Source organism: Struthio camelus, chromosome 14, assembly GCF_040807025.1.
Source record: "Struthio camelus isolate bStrCam1 chromosome 14, bStrCam1.hap1, whole genome shotgun sequence".
Classification (NCBI taxonomy): Eukaryota; Metazoa; Chordata; class Aves; order Struthioniformes; family Struthionidae; genus Struthio; species Struthio camelus.
This window is the reverse complement of record NC_090955.1, coordinates 15,886,950-15,908,980: the sequence shown is the minus strand read 5'-3', so window position 1 is coordinate 15,908,980 and position 22,031 is coordinate 15,886,950. Positions and strand designations below refer to the sequence as shown.

At 35.8% G+C, this 22,031-nt stretch overlaps 1 protein-coding gene across 17 annotated transcripts in view; it reads right to left on the bottom strand.

Annotated features, from left to right (window-relative positions):
* The window catches only part of ERC2 (ELKS/RAB6-interacting/CAST family member 2), a 551,724-nt gene that overhangs the window by 467,425 nt on the left and 62,268 nt on the right, over positions 1-22,031 (bottom strand). For 11 of the 17 annotated variants that reach the window (XM_068907563.1, XM_009688204.2, XM_068907562.1 and 8 more), the window contains one exon: positions 290-313. The exons of the other annotated variants lie outside the window; for them this stretch is intronic. In XM_068907563.1, coding sequence (XP_068763664.1) covers positions 290-313 — 24 coding nt within the window. The remainder of the gene's footprint in view (positions 1-289; positions 314-22,031) is intronic. 17 annotated transcript variants of the gene reach the window in all.

Sequence of the window (22,031 nt, the reverse complement as noted above, 5' to 3'; positions counted from 1 at the left end):
AAGCTGAAAGACTCAGTATTCCATGTTTTCTAAATTACTTCACAGACTAAAAGGTAGTTCTGCCCTGCGTGGTGCTCAACAGTACTATTGGTCTATAAAGTTAATATAAAGTTAATCAAAGCACTCACTGTAATTGAAAGTGGGAGGGGGGAGTTTGAGGAGGGGAGGCAACTAAAGCTATGAATATGTTTAGTAAACAGGATTACTGTATCTCTAACAGGCAAACAAATATACACAATGAACAATACTGAATTTTGAAGAAGAAATTGACTGCAAATAGTGGACAAACCTTTGTTCTCCTGGCATCCAAAAACTGAACAGCATGGTAAATGAAAAAATGAAGCAAAAAATCAACATAAAGGTCAGATGCAAGCAAAGGAGATTTAACAGAAAGCTGAATTCAACAAAAAGTGCCCTCAACAGAAAAAAGTAATCTTACTGAATTATACAGTACAGCACCAACAATTTCAAATATACAAATCTAAACTTATGACAGACTTTACTCAATAGATATGACAAAGAAAAGAGTTTCAGAAGTAATAAACCTGACAGTGAATAATAGTAATAGTCCTGTTTCATCTTACTGTTGTTTTAGACTTGAAGGTTTTTCAACACACTGTAAATGGTGCTAAAATATCTGTACTACATCCAAGCACAGACATCCTTCTCTGGTCATGGGAGAAATCTTGCACTCCCTATTCAACACAATGAAAAAGCATTCTGCCCGTTTTATGGCTGGAACCTAAACAATAATCCTAAATTGCTATGGTTAATAGCATTCATTTAAGATTATATTTTTATATTTGAACATATTTGAAGATTTGTTTTACTTCTAGTTTTCTCTCTATTCACTAAAGTCTACACAGCATACTGAATTTAATAGAAATATGAACTCCTAAATAGTGACATGGTCCAAACCAGAAGGCCTTTAGTTGCAGGAATTCTGTCAGTAGACATTTAAATAACTTAAATGCATGGCACCATATATTTTTGTATCATGAATATTCCGCAACACCACAGTCTACAGAACTATTAGATTTCCTTAATTCATTTGACATTACCCTTCATGGTCAGCACAATTATATCTGAAGTTGTCAGTTTGTAACAATAAACTAAATTTCAATTGAATGAAAAATGTAAAATCCTAAAAAAAATAAACTTTTAAAATTATATCTTTTATCAATTTTTACAAAATGAAAATATATATATATTGCCAGTAGTGGAATGCTGTAATTAGATTCTTTGAATCTGCTGAGTCATTAAATGGCACTGTTTTAATAAATGGATGGAGCTTAACTGTCAATATTAGCATCTTCTTAGGTGCATACTCAGTTAATGGCAAACAAAAGTAAGCTACTCCTTTTCAATAACAATTATTAAGAAATGAGAATACTAAGAGATAAAACTGTGCATCTTAAAAGACAAGATATCTAGCTTATTTCATATTCTCATAGTCCTATTTTTATTTATCAGTAATTCCTATATTTTCTTAAAATCTCATAATCTTTTTAGTTACCTATATAAACTTGAATCCTCCCAATAAATTTAACTTCAAAAGTACTCTATATGTGGCAATTTTCTACTTTAAATCTACTAATATACTGAGTATTTATGACCACTAAAATGGACAGTTTTAGCGCAGGAACTAAATGCATAAATACAAATCAAATTTTCAAAGAATATAGAAATAATACTGAATGATTATCATGAATAAGCAAATCAACAAGACACAAAAAGGGAATGACAGAGAGAGACACACACTGCAAAGTAAACAGAACCAAAACCATGGTAGCTTTTTATCTTTAAATAATTTTTCACTATATTAAGTTATACTTCAGAAATTTTGTAGATAACAACAACCAGTCAACACAGTGGTTATGCAGTAACTCTAAACTAAATGACATTTTGCTGTAGAGCATAGAGCCTTTCTGATGTAATTCTTGGGTACTTTTTTAAACAATGGAAGTTTGGTGAGAACAGATGCTTAAAATTTCTGCATTAAAAACAGTTTCTATTAGAAAAATAATCAGTCCTTGTGAAAGAGATTGCAAGATTCCTTTCTATGACAAAAAAATATTGTTTTCCTTCATTATTTTACCTAGCTTTAGAATAGAGGTATCGTTGAAGTTTTGGTGTAAGAAAACTAAAAAGAAAAAAAAAGTGAGAAACCACTTCCCCATTACATTGTTCACTACACGAATATTGAGATGAAAAAACCAAGGAGGCAGGTAAAAGTAGTAATTCATTCGGAAAGTAAATTCCCAAGTAAAAAATATCACAGAAAGCTCATAGCATACATTGGAATACCTCCATTTGCACCTTTGAGCGCATTTTAGTGATGATGTTCTAAGCTATTTTAAACTTATCCTTATGCAGACTATTTTAAAAATACCTGAGGAGGAGTCCACAGAACGATCACTACTGACTCCCCGAGTTTTGGGCTAGGCTATTGGTAGATAGGAACCAATTTGTGCGCATCGAGGTTATATTAGCAACTGGGCTTATTTGAATATTTTAGGATACTCAAAAGGAATACCAACTTTTTCTATATAGCATACGTATTCCAGTATAGATGGACAAGATCTTATCGAGAACCTGTCTGAGAACTAAGTTTTTATTGATGTGAAAATCTGAAAGCAGTATTTATCTTTCTAAGAACAGTAAGAACTGCGTGCATGCGTGCGTGCGTGTGTGGCTAGTACTCTTCTATGAAGCCAGGGACTGTTAGCCCTTAAATGCATCATATTGGTATGATTCTCCATTATAACTCAGAGTTCTAGTATTTGAACTTTCTTTTATATGGAACCCTTCTAATATATCTGTCAGCCAGAGCTTCAGGAATTATACTTGAATAAACACTCAAAAATCCAAAGCTACCCTTATTTGTGCCATTAAATAACTTCAGCATCCAGAGCACCTTATATATTTTGCAAAATTTTGCAAGGAAGAAACATTGAAGTGGGAGCAGAGTTCACATCAAATAACAGTCATAGTAATAATATATCCATGGTTTATCCCTGAAGTTTGGCAAAGAAACGGCAAATCATACCAGATGGAATCAATCCATCCTGCCTGCGTACCTTCAAATATTTTGAATATCTTTTCCCTCATAACACGTACTTTCTTTCATCAGTAGAAATGACCCTTTCCCACCAAGCACTCATGTAAACTTTGATACCCTAAGATCATAAGAACACAATATGCAAGGTATACGTAATTATTCCAAATCAATAATTATTAGATACTTTTGATATATCTACCTTAAAAACATGATTTAGTTTATAGTTTGAAGAAATCCTTACCACATCAGAAAGGGAAAAAAAAACAAGAGTTAGTGAGTCAGTCAAGCAACAAAAATATTAACCTTAGACCTCATCTATAAGCATTTCTAAAAGCTGTCTTGGAGTCTAAGAAATGAACATAACTAGCACAGACTCAAACTGACTTTTGAATAAACTGAAATTTCATGAACAGAAATTTATTGGTGCTACGTAGCAGGAAAAAAAACTTCAGTCTTTCTGTCTGTTTCGGTAGCCTGAATGATAAGGGATTTTTTTCAAAAGCATTTTAAGAACTCACTGCTAAGTTTTTTTTAAAAGTTTCTATGGTGAACCCATGGAGCAGGATTTTTCTGCTCAGATTTTTTTTTTTGGTTGTTGATTCTTAGGTTTGTTTTGTTTTGTTTTTCACAGCTTCCAGCAGAAAATAATTATGCAGGGGACTAGCAGCTTCCATTACAAAAATACATTTTTAGTCCTGAAGGCTTCAAATATAACCATGACAATGCTGTAAATATGATGAAAATTCAAAAGCCAAAAGCAAATAAAAAATATCATATATATAAAATTTTTCATTCAACCTCATATTTTAGAGAAATAGCACTGTATTTTTATCATTTAGGACCGGGATTCATAATACTGACCTTTTTAATTATGGAAGGAAGTCCTGGTCAGAGCTTACCGAAAATTTTCAGATAAATAATTACGGAAAGAAACAATTTGTGTTAAAAACTATTCATAAATTTGCAAACTTGGCAAACAACTTTTTTCTTGAAATTGTTTAAGATGCTGACAACTTTTCGTTCACTTTTTCAAATTAAGTATTTTTAAACGCTTTCATGCCATTTTTAATTAAAATATCTTTTTTGTAATTGATTAGAATTTTTCTAAACAAAATGCTTCCTTTTAATCCAAAAAATTTCATTCAACATGAAACAAAATCTTTTCTGCTATTTAGGTTAATAAAAAAATTTTTTTTTCTCTCCACCATGGGTCATCGCAAGCAAATTTTTTTTTTTTTTTAATCAATTTCAGTCTCAATTTTGGTCTCCACATCAGCTTTCATCTAGCCTCAGTCTAATGGCATTTATTTGACGGATAAAGCTCAAGACTTCTGTGCATTTTTCAAAAGAAAGGTTGCCTGAACTAACATGTATACAAAACTTGAGGAAAGTTCTCATACTTTGCATAAGCATAGTAAATTAAGTATTCTGCATTTCAAAATTGTTTCACTGCTAAGTAACAGAAATACTCAACCAGTAGTCTAGAATTTTCTTCTCTAATCTGAATGGTTGAGGATAGATGCTCTTAATGTTAAATTAGATAGTACTTATTACTTGATGCTAAAAACAGTATTTATAAACAAACATCTTTTTCAGATGTCAAGCAGTCTCTTTACGTCAAATGCCAATGTTTAGAAGACTTTAGCTAGGCAAAGAAAAAAACATTTTTAAAACACTTAAAAAGTTTTAAGATAAAAGTAAAAGCAATCTTAACATTCTTACTGCTAACATAAAACACTTCTATAATATTTATAATTAGTGTTTAGATCAGAAATCACAGAACTCAAGCACCAAATCTGATATGTAAAGCCAGCCACAACTTTCCTTTCTATCCTGTAGCAATCAGCGTAACCCTCAGATATTACCTATAACAGCATAACGAGATGCAGTCACTTAGAGAATGATATAAAAAAGAGAGACTACTCTTTTTTTCTGTAGGAACAGTTTTGTGAAAATAGGACTGTTAAAACATAATAGTCTCAACTGCAGCAGACTTCTGCTACTTTGACATAGGATAATCCATTTTTGTATAGCTTCAAGACTTACAATTCTCTTTGAATATGATGGACCAGATTTAGACTTGTGCTGGCATAGATTTTTCGGTATGCAGCTAGCTAAGAAAAGGAAAGAACAAATGTTGTGAGGGTGGAAAAGAAACTGTATAATTAATTGCACTGGGCGAGGAACGTGGGAGTGCTGTGAATATCTGTCACTCTGCTGTCAATACATACATATAGAACGTTGGGGGATTAAAGAAAAGAAACTCTTAAGATTTATCATGTTTTTCATAATTTCTATTAAAGAGAGACTTGCTGACTAGAACTCACAAAATGATTTCCATGCTTATTTCTTGGTTATACATAAATAGTTCTCCCAGGACAGGCAAGGCCTTTACTTTCTTTCCCTGTAGGCTGACTCCAAGAGGCAGTCCATGAAACTGTACAGGGAGTTCCCATTAATTTTTCTCTGAATTAAGCACAGTGCAGGGTTTCAAAATTTGCCCCCGTGACTTGAAACAAAACTACAAAGCACAGCAAAGGAAAGAGGAATTACTGGTCATTCTCTGATTCCAACTTGTGGTTTATACCTGGAAGTTTCTAAAATCTATGCCAAGTAGCTACAGGCCCAAAGGAATTGCCTGCAGAGAAATATCCTGCTACAATCTGTTTTGGGCCAGACCACTCAAGCACTTTCAGAATACCCCAAAGCTTAGATATGTATGTGGTGAACAGTGGAGGAAAAGGAAACGATAAGGGGATCAACTGATTTACGATTGCTAGTTCATCTACAGAAGTACATAGCTTCTCCTGCTTTGCCTCATCACCCAGTCACTAACAGGATAAAACATGCTGAAGAATCCAGTCTACTGTCTTGTAAAAGAAATGTCTATTGCTAAGTCAGAAGGAAAAGACAAACCTTGTGTAAGCTCAAGAAAGAATGAAATCATAGCTGGGCCTGTCTTGATCGAGAAAGCCTCACGTTGAGAAAGTCTTACGTTACCACCAAGTGATGAACTTAGAATAAAATTCACCATATATGATTTGCTGCTAGACTCTAATGTAGTGATAATCTGTAACAAGCTTATTGCTTAGGCAGGAATCACTCAACTTTGGGGACCAATGCTGGTGAGGGGTTCGGAATATAGTCTTTGATAGTTTTTCCTCTAAATGATTCAGCTCGGTGCTATGGGTAAAGAAGGTAATGGAAAGATCATATGGTAGAGGTAAAACAGCTATTTCTGTAGCCATTCAAGACGATTTTGTTGTTCTGGTGCTTCATCCAAACAGTACCTTATCAGACTTCGGGACCCCTCCCCTTCTCTGCCCCACCTAAGGCCTCATCAATCCCTTCCGACATCCCCTGCTGTCTTCTTATTGACTTTCAGCTCCTATCTCTCAAACTGTTTCATTTTTAGCTCCTGACTCCTTTTTCTTTACCACTCCTAATAAATGGAACAACTGCATTAGCTTTTTCTTCTGGAATTGTCTAACCTGCCTTTACAACAACACAAAAATGTCGACTGCTGTGATGGATGACACTCTCCCTAGACTAAACGCCAGAACTACCATATGGTGTGATGGTCAAAGAATCTGACAAACTGAAAACCAGCTAACAGTAAAACCTGCAAACTCATCAGAAGGAACAGGCAGGAGTCCTAGAAACAGAGCAGGTCCAGGTACATCCACACACTGCAAAGCAGGATGTAGCTGAACTGCCTCACACCAGGCAGGAGGCAATGTGGGACCTCACAGGAGCACATTGTGATGGATTCATGGAAAAGACTTCCAGAACAGCTGGATTTCAAACCAAACTGAAGATTTCATCCAACTCTTTGCATTTTTTTTAATTATTGCACACATAAACAACATGAGCTTTTGTCAGATTTTTATGATCTGTTACAGCCTTTGAAAAGGCATAGGCTACCATACAGTATGTTACTGAGTTTCTACTTTGAATTATGGATGATTTTTAAGCTGTCTCTACAGCTAACTTTTTATGATATCTCATACCATCAAAAAAGAGTCCTGCATGATCACATTATTTCTTTGGTGCATGCAATGCAATGGAATAAAATGCACTAACCACACTGCCCTGTGTCTTAGGACAAAGGAATATAGAATCTGCAGGTCTGGATCAGTTCCAGCTTCTGGCAGCATCAAACACATGGTGGTACAGAAGAAGGTGAAAAAAAAATTATTATAGAGCTGTATACAGTACACTTGTACTACACTTGTAACTGACTATCTTATACCCCCAAAGGATAGGGTCTGATTCACTTCATCTTAGCAGATATAACAGCAAATCATACTATTGACTACCCTCTCATTTTTTAAATCAAGCTATATTATTTACTCTGTAACTTGCCATTGCCTCAGTCTCATTCTTCACCATATGAAGCTCCATTACTGAAAGAGGACAAATTACTTGAAGCTTTCTTATGAACAGCTTCCAAACCAACTTCTTTAATTTTAGTTACATTACTGACACAAGTATGAGTATTAAACTTACAAATATTTACAGCTAAACACCATTAAAGATAGAAATATGCATATCATTAGTTCCTCTGGTAAGAGAAAAACAAAAAGGGGAATCCGAAGTCTTTTCTTCATTAGTATAAATTAAAAAATGGATTCCACTATGCATTTGCTCATCTGCCTAATGTAATTTAAAAATCAGGCATCCAAATAACAACACTCTCAGGCTCTGTTGACAAGGATTTTACTCGAATGAACCACTGAAAAGAAGAGAGATGAGAGGAGAAGAAAATATAATTGGTGAGAAATCACAGAAGATTCAGGCCACACAAAATACATTTAAAGTGTCATTAAAAATTCTAGAGTGTGACAGATGTGGGACAACTACTGCACAACACAGCTTGCTGACAGAACTCTGTATTTGAAAAGGGAGAATCTTGTTTTCTAGCTTTTCTTACAGGATGCTTTCAAATTGTGTGCCTTGCCAAATTCTGTAAAGCTTGCCCTTAATACAGTGCTTTACAAGCTAAACAAGGAATCTTGTCATGTATATTATACCTCTGCATTTCTCAGTACAAATATTTAATCTGCCCTGAACTATCAGGCTTCACGATTATTCGTTCAACTTATCTGGGTCATCTCCCACAAATATTTTGGTAAAAAATCAAGTAAGAGTAGAAATGCAAAGTAACACCTAAAACTTGAGATCATCATACAAAAAAAAATATCCATTTATAACTGAGGGTAACTGTAGGCTAAACCATTTTAATATTATAAGTTTCACAGTGGTTTTGTAGCTGCACATGGATTCTTAAGATACAACCTTAAGATACAATCTTAAGAATCCATGATATCTTAAGATACAATCCATAAACATATTTCCTTCTCCTTTCACTGATTTTGCTATGGGCTGATAAATGTCTTTTTCTATTTATCTCCTTTGCTCTGTTGCTTGCCCTAAGTAGGCCTCCTATCACAGGCACAGTTTGTCATTCTGCCAAAAAACATTTCTTCATAATACATATTTACTGTACTGCAATCCCTCTCTAAAGCACAAACAATATTAGTTAATTTGGAGAATTCTGGGGTAGAAAAACTAAACATATAAGGCAGAAATTTCTCTCTGCAATCTTTTCCTTCTTTCTTCCACTACATTTCTTCAGCATAGCCAGTCCTTTCTGTGAGTGATCTCACTTCAGGTCTTTAAAATTCACCTTGCCTCTACAATCTAATGCTTCCATTTTTATTTTTTTCCTGAAGAAGGCTATCTGAATACTATTTGTTGACTAATTTATTCAATGGAGGATTGCTGATATTCATCAAATATTTCAATCAGGTTTAACCAAATGCAGAGCACAGTCTTATCTCTATAATAGTACTTTTCACCTCAATCTACACTTACCAGTGGGAATTCAGTTGTGTATGTACCTTGCACAAAGGAGTCAGTATTTCAAAGGTAAAAGTTTTGTATAACCTTCTGTGTCAATCCCCTTAGCCTAGAAAAGGGAATTAGCCTCTTGATTTAAAAAAAAAAAAAAAAAAAGGAAAAGAAAAAAAAAGTCACTCATGGGCCAAATCTGGCAACCTCTATTCACAAAAGCGAGAAGGCCTACAAGAACGGCCATCTGGAATACTGTTGAATTAAGTAAAATTCATATAAAATTCGGCATTTAAACAGAGTTTAAGCCCTCTGAAATACCAACAAGTAAATAACTGACACCAAGTGATCAAACATTCACAGAATTTTCAAGGAATATTAGTATTTCAAATGTTTCTGGCTACCTTTTCTATAAGCAAAAGAACGTCTCACATAAAATGATCTAACATTTTTCATGGTTGCTATCAAAAATTTAAATTCCTGAGAGCCTTAAACGCATGGTTCATGTCCTCCCTTTGCCTTGCACTCCTCTAGCTCTTCACTTGTCCACGATGCTAGGGCTCAAGTTCTACATAGTTTGATGTCATGGACATTCTGGGATTCTAAATACCTCTGCAATAGCTCAGGGCATGGGAATGTTGCACTGCTTTCGACCGTTCCACCTGTACTACCCAGTAAAGTGAGAGCAGAAAGATCACCAGCCTTCACTTCTGGAAGGCAGTGCTACTGCAAAAACAACACTTCTGACTAACATATATGAAAAGCCATAAAACTCAATATTCACAATGCTTATCACAAAGTTTCCGTGAGCGCTTCCTGTGCTAAATATTGTAGACTGAAATTATAGTAATTTGTTATACCAATATATGATGCTAACTACTATGAAATGCTACTAACAATTGCACTATATCAGTTTACTACTCTTTACTCAGAAATGGTTAGCAACGAAGGGAAACTTCTCCAGGCCCTGGAAATTATACTGGGTAGGAAGGGGATATGGAAAGATTCTTCTCATGTCAGTCTTATAAAAGCAAAGAGCAAAGAAACAGAGGTACAAACTGAACTGGTGATCAGAGAGATTTCTGACCATTCTTCAGTCTTCAAGCCTGTCAACATGTAACTAAATGTAGGATGCATCATAGAGAGCTAAATTCTGTTCCCATTTCTGTGATTGTGAACAACTGAAATGAACCAATTTGAAAGTCTGGGAAATTATACTTACCTTACTCCCAGTATAACCCATGAGATTACATTCAAGAATAAGGCTTCAAAATTAACAGTTGTACAAATATCAGTTAATGGAAAAGAAAAAGTCAAGATTTCACTGTCTTCTGATTCCCAGCTTTAAAAAACCCTTTCCAGCCAAAAACATTTGGCAAATAAGTAACTTCAATTCACTTTTTGGCCAGTAGAACATATTGCCCAGCTTGCTGATTCACTCAAAACAAGAACATAGCAAAAATCCTGGATGCTAAAATGGTCTACTACTTATTTCTCAAAAAATTGGGGTTTAGCCACATTAGAGGGATACTTGTTCAGACAGAGTCGAGAATCACTTAGAAAAAGAGACGATTGAGAGTAAACAAGGGCACTTTTCAAACACTGAAGAACCTGTGGTACTTGACCTTCAGTCCTTTTTATTTGCTTGATCTTTTGCTAGGAAGCTTAGGGGCTTAAGGCAGAATGCTCACTATGACCTTTGGAAAAAAAATATATAAAAGCAGAAGCTTTTCCCTAGATAAAACCATATGAACTAGACTCCCTTCATCTATCTTGTAGTCTCTCTCCAAAGAGATAAGCATTTCATTTCTTCCATTAAAAAAAAAAAAAAGGCACAATCTACAATCTGTGGAACAACAGAAGTTCTACTGCAGCCACTGAAGAAAAAAAAACGCTGCATAGAGAAAAATATTAAGTGTTTAAAATACTTTTTCCAACAATAAGATCATATCTAAACACAGACTGAAACATAGAGATTGTTGCCATTGTAGTTATAATAGATAAAACACTGTGAATGATACCTAAAATACATTAGAAATATTCATGGAATAATTTCCGTAACATGCAGTGTTTTTGTGATGTGTTTGTTTTCCAGGTCACCTTAATATGCCACACACTAGGTTAACATCTTACATATAATATTTAAAAAACAATACAGAAATGTAAAAGCCTGATAAAAGCCTGATGTCAATTCCTTAAAAAAAAGATTCCTGTGATTATTTTATGCTACATTGTGAGATAGAATTAGAAAGATACAGTAAGGCATGGGAAAGTTTAAAGACTAGACAGACTCAACACTGCATTGCAAAAATACATTTTTAATTTATATATGAAATGCATGTTTAAAGTTTCTGTATGGGAAATCTTTATTGACATAAAAGACAAATACACCACTGAAAGTCATAGGAGCAGGGAACCTTAACGTCCTGCCTGACCTTCTTACTTTCACTACCTTGTGACTATGAAACTTAACTGTATCTTTTTAATGCAACCATTAGAAAAATCATGTGAATATATGTTATTCACGTGACAATTTCAAGCACAGCTTCTGGTAAGCCAGAAAAAAAAAAAAGTGATAAATCAGGCTCCAATTTCAACCCCTCCCCACTATATTTTATCAGACAAAGTACATATGAGAGCAGTCTTCAGCCTCCAAATTTTATTTTTCTCTACTGAAACTAGGAATAGTGCTGCGAGTTGATTAACCATAATACATAATCATTTCCCTTTGAAACGATCTGAAAAGGAGCTTTAGAACTGTATGTTCTGCCACAGTTAGGAAATAAAAATCAATTTACAGCCATTTCAGTAGCTCTCATCAAAACAGTCTTCACTCAGATCCAACCAAGAAAAATGAGGCATCACAAAGCAACAAGACCATCTGGAAAGACATTTCATCCTGAGTTAATGACGTAGTACAGATCAGCAGGAAAAAGGCAACATTAAAGAGACAACATTTTAGACTCAACAAGTCCACATAGGCAACACTATGCTTTCACAAGCTGAAAGACTTTAACCGCACAATAAACTTTGTTAAATCTGTATTTATTCCAGTCAGCTTTACCTAGTGTCTTCTTGTTTATGGCTTAAACGAATCCAGTACATTCCGCAATAAAAAGAAAACTGTGGTTAGGAAGTTTTCCCACAAGATGGCACTAAATCCCTATCCTGCCTTGAAAAATTTGAAGAAACTGGTCATATACCTGAAATATACCATTCAGGAAATGTACAATAAATGTATTTGCATTGTTCTTATATAAGAGCAAGTATGGAAAATTAAACTTAACAGCCAACACCAGGTCTTCTTTTAAAGCAAATTTCCCCTTATAATTCAAAGATTGGGGAGGGTGTCTTCTAGTGGCATTTTATATATATGTATTTGTTTACATTTGCATATAAAAGTTTTGAGAGACAGAGAGAGCAAGAGAGATTTTATATACACACACACACTCAATGTATTTATAAATGAGCTGAAGTAGCTGCAGAAACTGGAAACCCATCCTGGAGTCTGAAACTGGATTGCCTTGCAAAGGATAACCATTAAAAAGCAAACAAATATGAGATGTGAGTGAACTTAAAATCAAATATCAAAATACCTTATATTTTGGAACACCCCAAATGCATAGCCAAGTGTTCTCTCTAGAATTACACAAATCAACACCAGTGGATTCCTAAACTACAGTATTGTTCAAATTCAAATCAAAATACTACTACTGTTGAACTTCGCTTTAATTTTTAAGATTAAAACCATAACTCACAGGCTAGCCTGTCATCACTAATTAAAAGAAACTGCTATTTTTTCCTGAAAAGCATGCACAAGGTTGCAGTGGAAAGAAGTTTTTTTCTCCGCATGGAAGTTTTTCAAAACCTGTTAAAAATAAATCAGTGGTTAGCACTTATCCAGTTAAACTTGGCTCTTTATTGCAAATCACAACTCAGAAGAACCACATTTGTAAGCTGGAAGTTATTTCACTCCTCTAGTTGCACTGATCCTAACCAGTCAATGCTGAGAAAGATCAGATAGTTTTCCCTGTGAACATTTGTCTGCTAAGATCTAGATCAAGATACTAGTTCTTTTCATGTACATCAACAAATGAATGGTAGTGAATTGAGGTCACTGCCACTCTCATTTGAATTTGAACCAATCACCTAGAGGCACTTTAAGCCCTCAAGCCATACAACAATTGTTTAAAGAGTATGTTCAAGGACTAGCACAACCACATTTCCTCTCCTGCCTCTCCAGTTCTGTAGAGGAAAAGAGAGGGGAGGGTGTTCTTATTCTCTTTTAGTATTTTACATATACTATACATAGAGATATGCAAGTCTTCCAAACTCCATAGAAAAAACTATTACCAGTTTTCAACTACATTTGTTAAGAAGCAGTGGCAAAAGATAGTAAAGCCACATACCTGAAAGAATGGTTAAAATTAGTCCGTAAGTGTTTTCCTCACCACTGTTCTACACAAAATATCTGCCTAATTAAATGTCAATTAAGTGTGTATTTGGGAATTTAAATTCTAAGTACAATTGACTTATGTTATTTAAACATGGCTATAAAAGGCTGTTGTGTATTTTTGTAATAAAAATATATCAAATTAATTATATGATTTTGAAACTAACCCACAAGACCAAGAAAATTCACAGCTAAGACTAAAGCTCCAATATTAAACCACTACAGGGAGCCATCTGAACACAGTAATATTAAATTTAAAACTACTAGAAGGTTCTTTCACAGCTGTGATTGTTTTCCCTTTCCTTCTTGCCATTTTGGTGGATTTTTTTTCCACAAACACACAGCATAATCTTAATTACTACAGGGCTGAAATAGTAGTGCATTCATATGTCAGTCTACTACTAACACAATCTCAGGAAGTGCCTGGAAGCCTCCAGGGACCCTCTCAGTGCTGGCTGCATGTAAATAAACAGGTGCCAAAGGCCATTTTGGGCCAAATGCATTCCAAAGTACTGAATTTTATCTTGTTAGCAATCTTGTCTTTGCCCCCTTCCCCACAGTCTACACTATCAGCTGTTTTCCTTTTTTCTCAAAGCGATCTTAAATCAGCAAGCAGGCAGTAAGGCTATTCCATTGAGAGAACTATTAAAGAAAAAAGGTGTTATTAAAGCTCTGCTACTACTTTTCAACTGGACACAAAACACAGTGACTGAGACAACAAAAGATAACGGTGATTTCAGGATCACCTGAATCTTGCCAAATTATCTCTGCTCAACAAAAGTCACGTAGGTGAGAAAATGAAGCTCTTCCACCTTACCCTACTCATATGAAAAAGTTTTTGTTCAGAGCCAGGGGAAGTCTTAGAAACAACCACCAGCCTAAGACCCACAGGTTCAGGCAAAAATATCTAAAGACCTTCTCTGTGAGATTCCTGCTGTGTCCTCCAAGCCCTATCTTCAAAAAAACAATGCAAGTTCCACAAGTACACCACTGCTACTGGTGTCCTTTCAAACAGCCTACACTACAGGCTGTGAGGTAGGTAAGGCACTGTGAGCGATCTAAGAGTGCAAAAGGCTTATTCAGTTATAACTGCTAGCTTTTTTCCAAATCACATGTTTACACATCTGTTGGCTATATGAGGCAAACCCCTTACAGTTTAAGTACAGATTCATGATCAGAATGAATATTCCCTTCAATATATTCTCCCGGAATCCCCAGTTTTTCATTATCTGACCAGACAGCATTTGTTGTACAGTGTATAAATAGCAGTGAGAATGCAGAACTGATACTCATATCACCCAAAACACTCGATGCATCCTGCTCAACTAACACAATTTTCTGTGAATAATGTATGAAACATGTATTCATTTTTTATGAAATCATGTAACCTTACATCTTTCTACTTTTTAAACGTACATTCAGATTCATCATTATACCATAATTTATCTTACTCTTGAGCAGCACAGAGGAGACAAAGCGTATTGACCAAATGCATTGGGTTCACAGCTATTCTATTTTGCCTGAGTCAACCTCCAAGATCTGCCTTCTCTTCTGTAGTCCACGTTTTCCCTAGATTTTCCTATACATCCACCACAAATTCTCATTCTTACATCTGCTTATTTCCCTCAATACATATTCTCCTGTTGCAGCTTTCCTTTAGCCCTAAAAGTTCCCAGACAATGTTGCAGTTCCAGTAGAACTCATGCAGTGGTGAAATCTTTAACAAGAATATCTGTATTACTGGGGGCGGGGAGGAGGGTGGCTTATTTCCCCCAAGTACACACACAAAGACATGATGACTAGTAAAATAAATGAAACAAAAATGAATGGAATAAACTATATGTTTTCCATTATTATGGAATGATTAAAAAACCCTTACAGCCATCTCTGAAACAATTTACATATGCAATAAATGTCAGCTACAAGAAGCAAAACATATTGCATACTGCAGCCCAGTACACCTGAAAGGTCTTCCACGCTTTGCTGTATTATCACATGTATTATCACATTATTAACCACAGGAGGTTCCACCTAAACCTGAGAAAAAACTTCTTCACGGTGAGGGTGACAGAGCATTGGAACAGGTTGCCCAGAGAGGTAGTGCAGTCTCCTTCCCTGGAGATATTCAAAACCCGTCTGGACGTGATCCTGGGCAATATGCTCTAGGTGACCCTGCTTGAGCAGGGAGGTTGGACTAGATGATCTCCAGAGGTCCCTTCCAACCTAAACCATTCTGTGATTCTGTGATTGCATTGCAATGTATTATTCAGTATTTAAATAGATACGACCAACACCGCTTCACAGAAGCACAAAATGACGGGATGCATTGCCATTGCTTTGAAGTTAACCACCATATACATGTAAAAATATACTCTTTTAGGGAATTCAAGTCACACCTTTTTCATGATATAACCTTTAAAAAGAGAAAAGCTCTACTGAGATCATTACATTGAAAGCAAAACATCAAGTAACTTAATTATAAATATCAGAGAAACAGTCGACTTTGCTGTACTACACATGCTTCTTACTTCATTTCTCAGGTAGACTTGAGGAACAGCATAAAAATGAACTAAACCTGTATGACTGAATGCAGCAAATCTACCCAGTTTCATTAGAAGAATATTAGATTTAATAATCCCCCATTAGGTCTGCTTTGTGGTTTTGTGAAGATTCGAGTTTCAATATGCGTTTCTGCTATCACCTGTTCAGAGGCTGCACATATGATCATTATTTAGAGACAGGTATGCCCACATAAAACGTTTCTCAAAGAAAACAGAAATGTCTTTGTTTAAAAGATCACAGTGAGTGTTTTCTGAATTCTACCTCTCAAAAATTATTATAATTTTTATCCTGACTTTCATAAAAGACTGAATATCAACTAGCAGACTCATAATTCACATGTTGCTGCTGTCACTCAGCATCTCTCAGAAGTCAGACCACATAGGTTCCAAATGAAAATATTTTCTGCACCATACTTCACTCATGTTCTTAGATCACTTAGCTATAGTAAATGACATTATTCTGATGTCAGATATCAATCAGATGCCACACTAGAATTGTATGGAATTATATGGAAAAACATATTTACTTCAGCACAAAAGGCTTGCATAATAATCTAGCAAAATAAAGACACTAATGAAAATATAAATGAAAATAATAATAAAACAATTTCTTTAAAAAGGCTAAGTGATATATTCTGTTCCTGCTCTGCCTGCTGTTTTTTGATCCTCGAGGGCAAAACAGTTAGATAGCAACTGAAATCACAATTTAAAAAAAAAAAAAAACTTACTCCATATCCTCTATAGCAATAAAAAGAACACTGCCAACGATGGAAGACTGTGGCAAGCAATCTGATGCGCAAGTCTGATTCTCATAATCCAAACTAGCCTTTATGATGCCTTATTTAAGCCCAGCTATGAGCAGTCCTAGTATTCCCACAACTCCAGAAAAGCTGATTCCAAACCCTCCACTTGAGGTTTTTTCTTTAATAAGCAAGAGAATCACTACTCTGCATGGTGATAGCAAGTTCCTTGCTGACAGGCAAGCGTGGGACTCCTGATGCTGCAGCCCACAGAAAAAGCGTTCGCTTGGGGGCGCCCCCCAGGAGTTAAAGAACGCCGGGTGTCGGCGCCACCACACTGTGGGGTTGCTGTAGCCTGTGGGCACACCCTCTAACAAGGCTATGACTGACAAGTCCAGACAAAGCCCAAGTGACACCGCAGACCCACACCATAAGCATCTCATGCTGTGTAGCCATTCTCCGCAGAACGACCCATTAATGGGCGTACTGTTACCAATGGAGCAGCGCTGCGGCCTGAGCACGAGGTTACCTGCGGATGCGCACGCTGCTATTGCCTAGAGCTTTGGTATAGCTGCGGGCTGGCATGGTTCTGACTGGCTATAAAAGAGAGTAAGCCACATAGGTTTGCGTGCGGACTTGGACCCACGGTCAGCTGGCCTGTTGACCCGAGGACTCACCCATTAGCGGGGATGCCCCTGATGTCAACGGCACGGTGAGCTGAAACTGGGAAAAATTAGACCGGAAGGGTGGCCAGTAAAGGGCAGGAGCGGGCACTCGTGATTGAACTGTAGAGCTCTGATATGTGTATATATTTTCAGTTCTGTTCTATTTCTAGCTACACTATACTTTTAGCTTTGTTATAACCCCCTATCTCTAATAAATTCTCATACTTGACAAATCATGGTCTCCCAAGTTCAGCGCAACTAACCCCAGAATCTGAAAGAGTCTCAGATGCCCGTGTGTTGGCACGTCACACTTGCAACAGAAGTAGTATATTCTTGAACAATATCAGATGTGCTGATTGTGCAGAGTAATTAATATATGTAGCATTTCAATCAACTTGGCTGCTGCCAGAAGTAATCAAAATCAACAGTTTAAGACACTGGACTCACTGACATCCCTATCAATGCCCCCGATTCCTGGAGGTAATTACTTTCAAGAAATAAATGATTTTAGTGCTCTAATTTAGAGCCACCCAACCATATTAAAAATTAGAAGAAGTCTCCCTGTGATACATTCTGATGCTGCAGTTATGACTAACAGCAGCAAAGGATTGATCATAGGGGAACTGGGCTCCACTATGGCACATGCTATGGCTCCTCTCATTTTCAGTATGCCTTCTCTTTCCATCTGTTGAAAAGTAAATGCATTTATACCACCTTGTAGCAGATGTATACTAATGCAGGCCCTCCTTGAGAGGTAAATTCTGCACTATTAATTTCTAGATTAAACCTTTATGCTACAGAGGAGACCAGAACTTCGTAAAGGAAGGTCTTTCAGAGGACATCGTCAAAAAAAACTGTAATTTTACTCACAAACATGAGGCCCTGGCCTTACAGCATGGCATCTCCAACGGAACACCTATTTCATACTATTTTTTATAATTTTACTCATAAGTCAAAAATTCAGTGGAATAATGAACCACTTGCTATCACTTCCAACCAACAACCATGGCACCTTCAATCTGCCTTCAATTCAAGCCATATCAAAAGTTCCCTAGGTGTTCCTTTGGCTTTTTCCCCCTCTCCAAACTATCTTCTCTTCTCACTGATATAATACCCTGAGCGGTTTTCATGATTATTTGTCAGTCAAACCTCAAGGTCAAACCTTTGTCTGTAATATGCTATTTTAAACTACCTCTCTAATATCCCCAGTCCTCGAGTTCAGACCTGGACATTGAATCTTGTCTACTATGGGAAAGCAAAGTCTAGGCCACTTTTACTCTAAAACTTCTACAGAAAAGTGTACATTAAAAATAATATTCTGCTATGTCTGGTGCCAACATCCTTAGTAATATATACTATACTTTTTAGAGAGGACTTTTTTTTAATAATCAGTATAGAAGAGCTGATAAGAATCCCCGAGCAAGTGCTATTGACATCCAGTGTGAATTAAACATCTAGGTATGTTGATGTAAATAATCATTCCATTCTCCTCTTGATTCCAAACTATCCTTTACAATGAATACTCACTGACAAAGCAAGTTCTAGGCTGTAAGTTTTGAGCACATTTTCTTTTATTGATTACATTAAAAGGTAATAGCTCTCCATTGCAAACAACACGCCTTCTCCTTGTATGCACATATGTATATGAAAATCTGGTTTGTGCTAGTAAAGGGTAAACATGCATCTGTTTTACTCTTGCTTATTTTCATCTCTCAACCCATTAAACTCTTAGAAGCTGTCTGCGCTATAATCTGTTCAGATTACTTGTACTTCCATGGAGGGAAATGGAAAGTTATTTCAAAGACAAAACAGTAGAAGGACACCCATATAATCCACTGGTCAAAAAAATCCCTTGGAAGGGGTAACAGGAGATGCTATAATCACCACAGAGCTCTGCTAGTTCTCTTCAGTAGAGGAGAGAAGGAAAAATCACCCTTTTAGAGCAAACAAACTTTTTTTAAGCTTTCATACCCACATCAAGTTCACGCAGCTTTATTATTTACAAGCTTACAACTCTTAAATTCATTAGGTATTTTCCCTCTTCATAACAACTAAAATTGCCAAATTCAATACTTAAATAATTAACTTATCCTTCCAAGCAACTATTATTCTCATTGATTGCTCTGTATTGTATTTATTCCAAGAAGTATGGAGGAGGGAGTTAAATTTGCATAGTCTTAAACTCTAATTAGTCAGTGACATTTTTTTGCCTTTTTGAGACCGTTGGTGGTTTTGTTTTTTGTTTTGTTTTTCCCTCTAGTGCCACAGGAGATTTTATCAAGTTGGACTATAGAAGATCAATTCCACAAATGATAAAATACAAAACATCCTGACCCCCTTGGAGAAAAATAGCGAGTGTTTACCTGCCAAATGAAAAGCCTTTAGCCAGTTGGCAGAATAAAGGAGAAAATTACTCCAGACATCTCAGAAAATGAAGAAAAATGAGACAGTTAGTTACTATTGGTTTCATTTTCTAAAGAACACATGCAGCTGGACTTTACTTAGCTGTATTTGGTTCTGTGGAATCATTACCACTTTTTTTGCTTACATCTACTTAAAAAAACAAAAGCAGTATTTACTATATTTTCAGGGGAATGAGCTGATAATTTGTCATTTGGATAGTCTGACACAAGAATCCCCAAGACATCACAAGAACCTGCTGTTAAAACTTAGAGCTCTGCTCAGCTAAATTTGTTAAGTCTTAACACTGAAGTTAAGAATAAACAATAATAATGAATAGTTCTACCCAGAATTATTGTGCAACTTCACTTTCATATTCTGTTACACTAATTCCATTTTAAAAAAAGCTTATTCACAATTAAACTGTGCGGAGAGTCACCCTGCTGATACAGTTTGCTAACTGCACACCTACCTACAGAAGAAAGCGTGCTTCTAGTTTTTATTGTGTTAAAATTCAATTGTATGAAGGAAAATAGAATGCTATATTATCGACGTGCATATACATTTTTTTCTAGTCCTGAAGCCTGATTTGTTGCCAACATCTGACAAAACTATTCAATATATAAATCCATGCATTGTGGATAGTAATAAATCACAGCGTGCTTTTACCAATGAGTGTTCAAAAATTTTTCAGCAGAAATAATATGAATATTCACAATAGTTTCGGCTAATTAGACCACTCAGCGCTGATGTGTTTGCTGGCACAATAGATTCTGGCTCTCACTCCTCATTGGGAAGTAGAAAAATTCTAAATTTACATGACAAGGAAGAAACATGAAAATGTGCTTATTTGTAAAGTTACAGAAAGGGAAAGCATTTTTTTTTGTGTTTTTAAATTTAATAGCCTTTTTGACAGTCTTCCTTCCTCTGAACAGAATATTATTTTCTTGATGCAAACTCAAGAGTAATCCGAGTCATTGCCAGTACTTCATATCTGTTGCCTTAGATTTTAAGTGCTTTCCAGGATAACTGGTACCTGCTTAAAGGAAGTTTTGTCTGTAAAGGTCAGAGTAGTCCTGAGCAGATGGTATACCTCATCATTTTTATTTTCCCTAATAAAATCTAACATTTATTAAATCCAAATATATTGTCTTTTAAAACATCCTGAAACTGATCTACGTGTCAGTTTTCATATTAATCAAATTTCCAAAAAAGACAACACTTGTTTAGGGATTGAATGTTTTTGGTGTTTGAATGGCTTTTATGAAGTGAGTTAACAAAATCTGCTTGTGAACAAGACTGCCTGCTGTAAGTTTGCTGACAGTTAGCTTAGTTTCATTGTGAGCGTGGCCCCAGATAGAGATGGCCTTTTGGCACTTTCTCCCTCTTGATTTGGAGATATAATCCCTGGTTGAGGGAACCAGAATTAAAGTCTGGAACAGACTGATAGATAAGCCCAGAAGATTTCACAATTCTTTGATGACCTTATGTTATTTATGGCTATGATCACTCTGTTCTTAACCTTAAGATCACTGACAGTTTTGGAATACAGCCCACAGAAGCAATTCATCTTTTTAACTTACAGAGAGGGAAGGGTAACTGCCATTTAAATATGGCTGAAATTCAGCTTAAATGCCTTCTTTTTTTTATGCTCTCAGAAATGGTCAAGATATGTGATCTGGCAGGATAGCTTCTTATACATCTAATAAAAGAGAAGAAATGGATCTGTGAACCATCTTTTGAATTGGAGCAAGAAGCAATGCTGCTCATAAGTCAAACTATAGGATGTTTGGGTACTGGATGAATGCAATGAAAGGTGTTTTTTTTTTTTTCTTTATGTCCTTACTCCCTCCTCCCCTCTTAAAATTTAGAAAAGTAACTTCCTGGTGAAGCATACACTTCAGTGCAACTCTTCAGTCACATTTGGCCCTGTGTCCCTAGTGAAAGGGCTGGCTATGGAAAATGTCTTACACTTTAATCTCAAATAAAACCTTAGGCTTTTTCTGAAAGGCAAAGATGATACTATCTGGTAACATAAGCAAGGAATTGTGAAATCATTTCAAATGAACTTTTACATATTAAAAGATCTGTATAGTTTCAAAAGCTTTAAAAAATGATTACATAGCTAATAATTTCTTAAGTACAATTATAAGAATGTCTAGACTGGGTCAAACCAAACCCTAGGAGACTATCCCCAACAATGGCCCATAATGGATGTCTAAGAAAGAGTATAAGAGGGATGGATAAGACACAGAGGAATACAGTTTCTAATAACCTTCAACTCAGGGACTTCTAGGC